Source organism: Hyaena hyaena, unplaced genomic scaffold, assembly GCF_003009895.1.
Source record: "Hyaena hyaena isolate Hyena2069 unplaced genomic scaffold, ASM300989v1 scaffold_105, whole genome shotgun sequence".
Classification (NCBI taxonomy): Eukaryota; Metazoa; Chordata; class Mammalia; order Carnivora; family Hyaenidae; genus Hyaena; species Hyaena hyaena.
Genome location: NW_024080737.1, coordinates 2,989,204 through 3,001,699, shown reverse-complemented (window position 1 = coordinate 3,001,699; position 12,496 = coordinate 2,989,204). Strand labels below are relative to the sequence as shown.

The window sequence follows — 12,496 nt, the reverse complement described above, 5'->3', positions numbered from 1 at the left end:
AAGTAATTTTAAGAAATATGTACTACTTTGGTGATATCATTCTAAGCCTACCTCATGCTTAGTCTTGACAACTTAAATATGTTACATACATTTTGAAGAGCCCATTATGATTCAAAGTAATATCAGTACTTAGAAAATATAATATTAATCTTTTACCTTTTTTAAAAAGGTGAAATATTTAACATCTACATGAATCTGAGAATTATATATAAAATCAAAGTCACAGTATTACTGTATCACTGAACAATAAAAAATATATATAAAATATATAGTATTTTAAGATTAGATGGTGTTCAGAACATTTCAATTCCAACGGAATAAGAGAAATTACTAAATTATACTTCCCTTGTATTCTTTACAATAATGAAGACCTTGATCTAAAACTCCCATTTTGTACAAAAGTTAAATCAAAACAGATCATCGACTTAAATGTAAAAGTACAAAGCTTTCAGAAGAAAACACAGAGGATGTTTTGTGATGTGGGGTAAGGGAAAGAATTCCTTTTTTTTTTTTTTTTTAATGTTTTATTTATTTCTGAGAGAGAGAGAGACAGCATGAACAGGGAAGGGTCAGAGAGAGGGAGACACAGAATTTGAAACAGGCTCCAGGCTCTGAGCTAACTGTCAGCACAGAGCCCAATGCGGGGCTTGAACCCACGAACCGCGAGATCATGACCTGAGCCGAAGTCGGACGCTTTAACTGACTGAGCCACCCAGGCATCCCGGGAAAGAATTCTTTTTTTAAATATTTTTATTTATTTCTAGGAAAGAAAGAGAGAGACAGTGTGAGCAGGGGAGGGTCAGAGAGAGAGGGAGTCACAGACTCTGAAACAGGATCCAGGCTCTGAGCTGGCAGTCAGCACAGAGCCCAACGCGGGGCTCGAACCCATGAACCGCGAGATCAGGACCTAAGCGAAAGTCGGACGCTTAACCGACTAAGCCACCCCGGCGCCCTGGGAAAGAATTCTTAAACATGCCGCTAAAAGCACAGCCAACAGAAGAGAAAAATAAATAAATTGAAATGCAACAAAAATGAAACTAAAATTGAAGTCAATTTTATCTTTTATAAAAAGATAAAGAATGACCTTTTAGCATTATACTGTAGCAGTGGAAACTTCATGCAAAATATGGCCGTACATATAACCTCAATTTCATAAATTTGTGAGGACATATGAAAATAGGTGTTCTTCTCTTTGACCCACCTGTAAGCATGTCAGCATTTATTTAGTACTTTTTCATTTAAATAAAGCTAATCTTAAGCACTTACCAGCTGCTTCAAGAACCAGCTGTAGTCTGGCTTTGGCCTGTTCGGCTGGTGGCTAAAAATCAACCATAAAAGACATTTACAGGTCATTTTTAATATATTGGCTTTAAATTAATGTATTACTATGCAAATGTCAGAAAACTTAGAAGACTTTATCATAACAGATATTAATATCCATCCAACACCTTAATAAAACTATCACAGGAGCTCTACCAATCTACTCTCTCACGGTAGTAAGCGTATCACATGTTTCATTCATGTGATGCCAGAATGAATTTCTTTCATTTTCTTTTTTTTTTCTGGAAAGGGCTTTGTTTACTACCTAACATCAATCTGCAATACCCTAAATCAGCACCTAAATCAGTACCAATCAGCAATAGCCTAAATAATTGATTAAGTTAAACCCACATTGTTAATATATTTAACAACATATTATCAAGTTTTGGGGTTTTTTTGAATATGGAAACACGCAAAGTGACCTAATGGAATTTAAGTAGCAACTTGAACTCCAATATATCAGGTAAGTCATATCCAAAAAGCAAGTTTTTTCTGACTTTTTATTTGAAAGGGGCAACTGTGATGATGATGGGACACAATGTGATTTACAAGCTTTCAATTCCTACTGAATGTCCTCAAGTTGTTTTCTCAATGCACTTTGATTCAATACAGTTAATTAACATTGAAACTAAACTTACTTTCCTACCAGTGACCTTATTTTGAGATTTTCAGATTAATGTATTGATGGTATCTACGATAACATGGATTGTAGCAAGGTTATGTGTATGCATTTTCATGAAGAACTTGTTAAAACCTTTTTTTAAGTTTATTTATTTATTTTGAGAGAGGGAGAGAGAGGTTGAGCATGGGAGGGGCAGAGAGAGAATCCCAAGCAGGTTCTCTGCTGTCAGCATGGAGCACAATGTGGGGCTGGAACCCATGAACCACGAGATCATGACCTGAGCTGAGTCAAGAGTCAGACACTTAACCAAATGAACCACCCACGTACTCCCTAAAAACTTTTTAACACTTACGACTGTACTTCACCATATATTTATAAAGATGTCAGCAAGTGACTAAATATAAATAACCTCATGAATATATACCATCATTTGAGAATTAACATTTTATAAGATATATACTAAAATTACTCTGTGAAAAAAATGGCTTGAAAGAAAAGACTTTAATTGGATATAGAAAGAAGATGTACAAGATGGTTTAACCACTTGGATGGTGCTTCTGAATAAGCCATAAAAACAGGATGGAAGATTAGTAGATAATACAGGAGGAAAAGATAGGGAGAGGCTTTCACATCCTAGAACAAGGGGTAACAAACTATGGCCCTAGACCAATGATCTGGTTTTGTTAATAAATTTTGTTGGAAGACAGCCATGCCCATTTGTTTGTACACTGTCTATGGGTGTTTTTGTGCTTAGTCCGACAGTTGCAAAGTCAATTTTTTGTGACAGGAAACTTCGGGCCAGCAAAGCCTAAAATATTTATTCTCTGGACCTTTAAGGAAAAGTTTACAGATCTCACCATAGAAATAGAGACTTAGGAGAATTTAAAACAGTGTTGTGAGGAGATGACACCTGTACTTCGATACATCATTCTAGCAATACACTTGATGATGAATTGAAAGGAATGTGACTGGAGGTGAGGAGCTTGGTCAGGAAGCAATTAAAGAATGCCAGGTGAGGGATGATGAGGGCCTGAGGTGGAGCAGTGGTGGTGAGGCTACAGAGGAAGAACTAGATCTGAGAAACAATTAACTGGTAACATGAAAGGACTGGCTGGAGAGGAGAGGAGGAGGAGGAGGTGACAAGCTTAAAAATAGTACTTTATGTCATAAGTTAGTAGAGAAAATGTATGTAAGGGAGCTTTATAAAGTTACAAAATGTTGAAAATACCTAACGTCAAGTTAAAATATCACAGCAAAATATCAAGAGAACATGTGATATCTACTGAATATAATCTGAGTTATAAACTAAACTGTCTATGGGGGCCAAGCAGTTAACACAAACGTTTATGATGATAAAAGGCAAGTGATATTTGGCCTCAGTCATCAGGGAGCACTGTGAGGGTGCAGAAGAGTGGAGTACACGGCCTAGCTAAAGGAGGCAGCGGATATTCAGCAGCTACTCACTGCTGTCATACAGAAATGCAAACCCAAAGTTATAAAATTCCTTGATTTTTCATGAGACTTTAAGTTTCCTTAAAGACCAATACTATGCAGAAGAACAAAGAATACGTCTAAGAGTCATGTTCAATCCCAAAACTGTTTGTGACCTCTGACATCTACTTAACACACATAGTAGAAACGTGACACTTTGTGCAATATAACATAACTAGAATGGCACGAAGGAAATGATATTCTGACTAGCAGGTCCCAAGCAAGCAAGAATTATGAAGCATACATTTCAGAGTGTCCTAGGAAGCAGTATCCTTTGATAGAAAAATGTGAGACACTTTATGGTTAAGATATTTCATGGGAAAGTTTCTTGTATTTCACACGGAAAGATTATTTTTAAAAATTAAGAAATATTTAAGACATGGAAAAATATGCAGAATGATGAATACCCACATCCAAGAAAAAAAATTAATATTGTTTAAGTCTCCTACCCTACAAAATCCCCCTCCATGGCAGCTCCCTCTCTCCTCCATTTATAACCTCTGTCTTGAGAGTATGGTAATTACCATTCCTAAAGAAAGATGATTGATGTTTCTGATAAAAACACCTGTTAAGACATATTTATATTTTCATTAATTCCTCTATCAATTTATAATAGGATTCATACTCAAAGATAAAGAAAACCAGTTTAGTAAGTTGCCTCTACTAGTAAATGACAGATTGAAATTAAGACCTTCTGACTTCAAATTTCAGGATCCTTCTAACTAAATCACTAGGACAGTCATGAAGTCAAAGCAATTAATTCCATAGATGTAAAAGCATAAGGATGAGCTTTTAATTCTGTTCAAAAGAAAAATCTGTCCAAAATAATACATTTGTTGCAGTTGATGGAATATGAGGACATTCTAAATATATTTGCAACTTACTAAATTTTATTTGTGAAATACAGGGATCAACTTCTACTATGGGGAGAAATACATTGTTGGATTCACCAGACTTTTGAAATTTGTATTTTATAAATATTTTTACTCTTATGAATATTAAATATTAGGTATCATTATACTAACTGGCTTAGAATGAAAATACCTTTACAGGCTTGGGTTCTAAAATTTCTAGTGCTTTAGTTATTTTAGAGTATATTAGACTTCAAGGATTAGTATGAATTCCATCTAAAATTGGTAAATGGTACTGATTTTATTCAGAACCAGAAATTAAATCTTACTCAATATGTAATAATACAACACCAAATAGAAATGCATGTAATATACCAATTTTGCAATAGAAGAATTGTAAAATGAGGGCATAATTAAGAACACAATGTCACAATTACATTGTGTGAAGCAAACTTTTGGATAAAAAATTGTATTCCATTAAAAAATAATGTTCCATTAAAAATAATATTCCCCACATCAAATTTAGTAGTGCATAATTAGATAAACAAATATTACCAAAATTGTATTATAGAGAATATAACTGTTGTCCCCTCAAAAATTTTTAGCATTAACATTAATAGAACAGTAAGAACAGCATGAACTTATACTGTAAAATTTTAAAGGTGTATTAAAGTTAAAACATTATTATGGCATATAATTATTTGGTATATAAAAAAATAAATTAGTAGATATTGTACCATAATTTTAACTTACTTAAAGAAAACTGTACTTCCACTAGAAATTCTTATAGGACTTAAAATTTCTAAATTTGTAGAGGTCTTTTGGGGTGCTTAGGTGGCTCAGTTGGTAGTGTGTCCAACTTCGGCTCACAGTACATCAGTCCAAGTCCCACATAGGCTCACTGTTGTCAGTGCGGAGTTTGCTTCAAATTGTCTCCCCCCCCCCCCCCAGGCTCTCTCTCTCTCAAAAATAAACAAAACATTTACAACAAAACAAAACAAAACATTTTGTTTTACAAAACAAAAACATTTAAAAAGGGGGAGGTCTTTTGGTGGGGGAAAAAGGATTGGTAGTCTTTCTGTTGCTATGAATTCTCCAGAATTACTCTGTTCCCTTTCCTCCCCTTGATAGCCAAGTATACTTACTTAACTCCATTTAGTCAAAACTCCTAGTTTTAGAGAAGACTACTTTCTTAAGATGAAACAAATGCTCCTGAAATTAAAAGACAAGTCAGTCGCTTGATGGCTGTGGAGATGACTATCTTCAAAGTCTAGGCTTTTTCCCTTGACTTTGGATTTACTCTTATTTAGTCCAATCTCCTGAGTTCCTTAAAGACACCATGTCTACAATCTCAAAATAGTGCCAAAGCTAACATTCAAAACCAGCACAATCCTTTGAGCTTTGATTATACATATAAAAAACAAGAAGCAGAGAAGCAAGCCTGTCCTTCCATAAACCAGTTTATACACTAAACTACTTAAACTCTTTGTTCACCCTTCACATTTCCATTCATATTCCACTCCCTGAAACCCTGGCCACCACTATGGAAATTCAGGGGGCTGATGAAACAAGAGCCATCTCAGCTGCCAACAACACTTTAGGGGGTTGTTAAGAACAGGTAAGTAAAAACTCTAAAAGAAAGACTGTGGCTGAACTAAGAGAGAACTCAAACTTGGAAAATAAACTAGCAACATTATGCAAAATAAAAATTAAGGCTAGTTTTCAGGTGTCTCTCTCAATTTTCAATAATCGTATGCTCTTTTTATACAAAATATGCAGAGAGAATTCTGGAAAGAAGGTAAATAGATGTTTAACTCTTTAAGAAATTACCAAATCATGGGGCGCCTGGGTGGCTCACTCAGTTGAGTGTCTGACCAGCTCAGATTATGATCTTGTGGTCTGCGGGTTCAAGCCCTGTGTCAGACTCTATGCTGACAGCTCGGAGCCTGGAGCCTGTTTCGGTTTCTGTGTCTCTCTCTGCCTCCCACTCCCCGACTTGTACTCTTGTCTCTGTCTCAAAAGTAAGTAAACATTTAAAAAAATTTTTTTTTAATTACCAGACTGTTCCAAAGTGGTTTTATATTCCCACAAGCAGAGTTCTAGCTGTTCTACATCCTAGACATGACATAGTACAGTCAGCCTTTTTAATTTCAAAATTCTAATCGTTGTTTTAGGCTCACTGTGGTTTTAATCTATGTTTCCATAATGATTAATGGTGTTGAACATCTTTTCATGTGCTCATTATCCATATTTTTCCTTGGAAAAATGATGTTCAAGTTTTTTGCCAATTTTTCATTGGATTGTTTTATTATTGAATTTTCAGAGTTCTTAATTATAATGAAAGTAATTTTTCATATGAGCCTTACATATCATTTATACATATATGCACGTGCATGCATACACACACTAAATTACATATTTATGTTTATTTTCTGAAAAAAGCTCCCCACCTTCACTGAGTGGCTTATTTTTTTCATTGTCTTAAGAGTATCTTTCAAAGAAGCAAAAGTTCTTAATTTTCATGAAGTCCGACTCATTTATTTCTTCTTTTATGAATCATGCTTTTGTGATGTAATATCTAAGAAATCTTTACCTAACACCAATTCATGAAGATGTGTTTTGTGCTTACACCCAGAAGTTTTACAGTTAACTTAATTCCTATATAGTGCAACATTGAAAAACCTTAAAATTTTTTTTGATATATCGTAGTGCAATTGTTTCCACACCATTTATGGAAAAGACCATCATTTTCCATGCAATTGTCTTTGTATCTCTGTTAAAAATCAACTGGGTGTGTGTGTGTGTGTGTGTGCGTGTGTACATATATATATTATACATATATATATTATACATACATGTATATGTATGTATAATATATATATGTATAATATATATATACGTCTACTTTTATATTCTCTGTTCTTGTACCAGTGATCTATTTGTCAGTCTTAATACCAATACCACCCTGTGGTACTACTGTAGTTTTACATTAGCTCTTGAAATCAGGTAGAATAAATTCTCCAACATTTTCCTCATTTTCAAAGTAGTTTTGGCCCTTCTAGCTCTTTTGCATCCCCTGTTTTAGAATAAGATTATCAATTTGTATCCCCCACCTCTCAAAAAAGAAAAAGCCTCCTAGGATTTTGCATGGGATTGCATTGAATCTACATGTCAATTTGGAAGAAAGGACATCTTTCTTCACAGGACTACTTACTTAACAATACTATTTTAGTTTCCATCATTTTTGCCTCTTGGCTTTATATCTGAAATGTGTGTGTGTGCATGCGTGTGTGTGCATTTAATAGGCAGTAAATAGTTGGATCTTGCTTTTCTATATAATCTGAAAAACTCTGCCTTTTAACTGGCATGTTTAGACCAATTTATACTTAATACAATTATTAATCTACCACATGCTATTTGCTTTCTATTGGTCCCATCTGTTCTTTCTTCCTTTGTTCTTCTTTTTATGTCTTCTCTTAGAGCATTTTTATAATTCCATTTCATATTATTTGTTGGCTTATTAGACATAACTCTTTTTTTGTGTATTTTGGTTGCTGCTTTAGAGTTTACAATATACATATTTATCATCCTCTATCTTCACTATATTACTTCATACATACAAAAACCTTAACATAAGACACTCTCATTTTTCCCCTTCTAGCCTCTGTATTAATACTGTCATTGCTGTCATACATTGTTATAAACTCCATAATGCACCGTGTTGTTTCTGCTTTAAAACCTATCTTTTAAAGAGTTATATTTATTCATGCAATCACTGTTTCCAATACTCTCTTTTATGTCAACCCAGTATCTAAAAATAGTCCCTTTGCCATTTCTTGAAGTACAGGATTTTTGGTGATAAATTCTTTCCAGTTTTGTGTGTAAAAAAAATCTTCATTTTGGCCTTCACATGTGAAAGATACTGTACTAGGGAGAATTCTAGGTTTATAAAATTGTTCTACCATTATTTTAAAGTTGTTCCTTTACTGTCTTGCACTTTGCATTGTCTCTCACGACATGCTTTCATACCTATCTCTGTTCCTCGTACATAACGAGCATTTTTTCCTCTTATGTGATAACAATTAGTATTTATTTTTACTCTTTTGCTATTAAGATTTTCTTCTCATAACTGGTTTTAGCAATATGATTATGATATGCCTTGGTGTGGTTTACTTCATATTTCTTGTGCTTGGGGCTTATTCAGCTTCTTGAAATTGTTTATAGTTTTTACTAGAGATATTTTGGTCAATATCAATTATATTTTTCTGTTGCTCCCTATTCTTTCCTTTCCTTTCAGGATTCCAGTTACATGTATGGGTTTTTTTTTGTTTTGTTTTTTTTAATTTTCTAAATGTTATTTATTTTTGAGAGAAAGAGAATGGGGGAGGAGCAGACAGAGGGAGACAGAGCATCCAAAGCAGGCTCTGCACTCAGAGTACAGAGCTTGATGTGGGGTTCAAACTCACAAGCCATGAGATCATGACCTGAGCTAAAGCTGGACACTTAATCAACTGAGGCATCCAGGCACCCCCTATATGTACGCTGTATATTTGGCTGCCTAACATGGTTACCATAGCTCACAAATAACTCTTTTTCCCCCCTTCTCCAGTTCCATTTTGGATAGTTTCTTCTGCTATGTCTTTCAGTTCACTAATCCAAATTCTGCAGTGCACCATCTCCACTAATATCATCCAGTGTATCTTTCATCTCAGATACGTAGTTTTCATATCTAGAATTTTGATGTCTTATATAGCTTTCATGTCTCACCTTAGCATGTTCAGTCTTTCTAGTAGCTCTCTGACTATATACAATATAGTTATGATGGTTCTATTAATGTCCTTGTCTACTAATACTAGGTTGGTTCAACTGATTGATTTTTCTAGTATGTTACCTTTTCTTGACTCTTTGGATGCCTGGTAATTTTGGATAAAATGTCAGACATCATGATTATATTTTGTTGTGTGCTAGGTATTTTTGTATCCCAATAAATAGTCTTGGTCTTTGTTCCAGGACATAGTTAAGTTAACTTAGAAGTAGTTTGGATCCTTTCAGTTCCCACTTTGCTAGCACCAGAACAGCTGTAGGTCTGTCATTAATTCTTCCCCATAATTAAGACATTTTTCATACTTGATCAGAAGCACCATGAATTATGAGGTTCTCCACATTGGTTTTTCAGAAGAGACACTATTCCCCACTCTGTGTAGTGGCAGGCAATTTCCTCTAATCATTTCAAAGAGTTCTTTTCCAAGCCTTGGATAGCTTCCTCATATGCATGTACTAACAAATACTGGAAGGAAATCCTCTGCAGATACTCTGGAGCTCACTCCCCTCTGGTAACTTGCCCTGTGATTTCTAAGGGGTTTGGCATCCCTGGTATCACAGCTTCATCCTCTTAATGCAAGAGACTACCAGGCTCTTCCTGAGTCCTCCCTCCCTGGAAACTTTTCTAGGCCTTAAGCTGAAGCAACTAAAGGGTTCACCTCATATTTTCCCCACCTCTTAACAATCACTCTCCTTCATGTCTAATGTCCATAGTCTTGAGAGTTGTTTTCTCAAATAATTTGTCCAGTTTTTTAGTGGTTTCAGGTGGGAGGGTAAATCTGATCCCTGTTACTTCATCTTCATTGGAAAAGAAAGCCTACTATTTCTTTTAATACTGATACAACTTTTGAGGTAAAGTTACATACTAATGAATGTGAATAAAAATGCATTATATATACAGATAAATCTATAAATTCCCTTTCTCTGGACAACATCTATTTCCTTTTCTGGGCTAATCTGTTCTTTCAAAGCTCAGCTCAAGAGGCATCATCTCCTGAAAACCTCATCAGTTTCAGCTTATTTCCTTCTTAACCTCTTTCATGATGGTTACAACTCTCTGCTGTCTGCTCCTGTAAACCTAGAAACACATGTATCAGCAAATTTTCAGTATAATTACCGATTTTTTTTGTCTCTTTCCTTCTTTGAAGGCTATCTATGAGCTTCTTGAAGAAAATAACTGTCTTACATCTTGTATCATCAGCACTTAGGATAGTGTCTGGAATATAGTCAATGCTAAGTACATGCTTGAAATAAACTTCTTTGTAAATTTTTAAATCCTCATAAATGTATACAAATTAATTTGGAAGTATTAATTTCATTGAATTCTATCTATAAGAAGTATTTACCTAATTCAAATCGCTGAAATCGAGAATGATAATGATGCTGGGGAAATTATAATAAGTAGTAATAATGAAACATGAAATCTGCATATAATACATTTTTAACAAACCCACTTGCTAATAAAATGGCAATTCTTTTATTTTTAAGTTTATTTATTTATTACTTTTTAGAAAGAGACTGAGAGAGCCAGCAGGGGAGGGGCAGAGAGAGGGACATAGAGAATCCAAAGCAGGCTCCAAGCTGTTGGCGAGGAGCCAGACATAGGTCTTGAACTCAAGAAATGTGAGATTATGACCTGAGCTGAAAGCAAGAGTCTGATGCTTACCTGACTGAGCCAACCAAACCCCCCCTAGAATGGCAACTTTTAAAGTGATCATATGTGTTCCAAATATATGAGATAAATTCTATGTGCCATATCCTTCCCAGCCAACATGATAGACACTCCTGGGAAAGCATAAGCTACCTGAAAAAAACATGTTTTTTGAAAAAATATAATAGGTATTATTTATTGTAAGCATTTAACATTCCAGACCTTGTGTTAGGTACTTAACATATATCTCATTTAACAAAATTCTCATAACAATCCTGACAAAGTAGGCACTTTTAATTCTGTTTTTTAGATGTAGAATAATTACCTTAAGTCACAAAGATGGTAAAGTGGCAGAACTTGAGTTTTAACCCAGATTACAAACTTTTTTTTCTTACCAACACTATACTGTCGCTCAGCTTGGGATCCATTTCTTTATTAACAACATTTAATGAGGAAAAAAGGAGATAAATCTAACCATTTTTAATTGCCAGGAAAAATTGTATGAAGGTAAAACTAAATTTTCTTTAGTCTTTCAGATGTTATCATTAATTATCTTAAAGGTCATGAAAGCCATAAAAAGCTCATATTAATCAAGCTTTTCCAGATGAGTAACTTTTCAAATATTAAACAGTATAGGTACTGTGCTGTTTCCTTTAAAGTAAATGCAATCTCACTATGACAGAGACACATATCAACAGCTTATCATATTTCTGGCTACATTTCATTTTAACAGTTACTATAATTCTATCTCTTAGGATCAAGGCCTAAGCTAGAAATGTTACAAGTAACTCAAAAGTAGATTTATCTTGCCTCTAGAACTTAGCATCAAGTTGGTTTAAACAAAGAGTCAAAAGAAATGAAAAGAATTAAAAGAACAACATGTCCATTCTCAATAGCAAATTCATCTTAGAGTTTTATCAAACATTTTCTCTAAACAGCTTCAGAGTTTACAAAATGTTATTCAACAGTTATAGTCTTTATTAAAAACCTGAGAAAGATGTCATTTTATAGATCTATTCTATAGATGAAGAAGCTAAAGAGGTAAATTTGAACCCAAGAGGTTACAACATCCATGAGGGCCTGCTTAAGAAACCCATATCCATGACTCAATACCATTATCTACAAAACAGTGCTACTCATCTACTACACAGATACACAGTCACCACTTATTTAAAAACTGTCTGTGGATACAAGCAGCAGGGCTGAATAGTTATGGCAGAGATCATATGGCCCTCAAAGCCTAAAATAATCATCTGGCTCTTTATAGAAGAGGCTGAACACCAATTTAGACCCCTGCCTTACCTTTTCTATCCTAAACATAACTGCTGGAGTTATCTTCACAAAGTAAGGTTCTTACTAAGTTCATGCTTAAAAAATACCTCTGTGGCTCTCCATTGCTTCCAGAGTTAAGCATAAACACATCACTTTAATTTTCAATTACTATCAATAACATCCCAAGTGTATTCTTTTATCCGTATTTTTCAACCATTTCTACACTCATATCCAACATTTCAGCAATACACAGCCTCTCACTATTTCTCAACCATGTCCTGGATCTTCCTCCCAGTGCTTTTCTCATGAACACCCCTGTACTTAGAATTTCTATTCCTATATCCTTAGTTGTAGAAATGCTGAAATGTTACCATCTTTGTCCAGCCCCACTTAGCTGGAAGGATACAGTACAGACTATTTAACAACTCCTATAGCACTCAAAATCTTTGTGAAAATGCTAGAGACTAC

At 34.6% G+C, this 12,496-nt stretch overlaps 1 protein-coding gene across 1 annotated transcript in view; it reads right to left on the bottom strand.

Annotated features, from left to right (window-relative positions):
- Positions 1–407: 407 nt before the first annotated feature.
- The window catches only part of LOC120234250 (serine/Arginine-related protein 53), a 243,946-nt gene continuing 231,857 nt past the window's right edge, over positions 408–12,496 (bottom strand). Inside the window, exons 6-7 of the mRNA XM_039236027.1 lie at positions 1,267–1,318; positions 408–424 (exon numbers count right to left, since the gene is read on the bottom strand). Of these exons, the coding sequence (XP_039091958.1) occupies positions 408–424; positions 1,267–1,318 (69 nt within the window). The remainder of the gene's footprint in view (positions 425–1,266; positions 1,319–12,496) is intronic.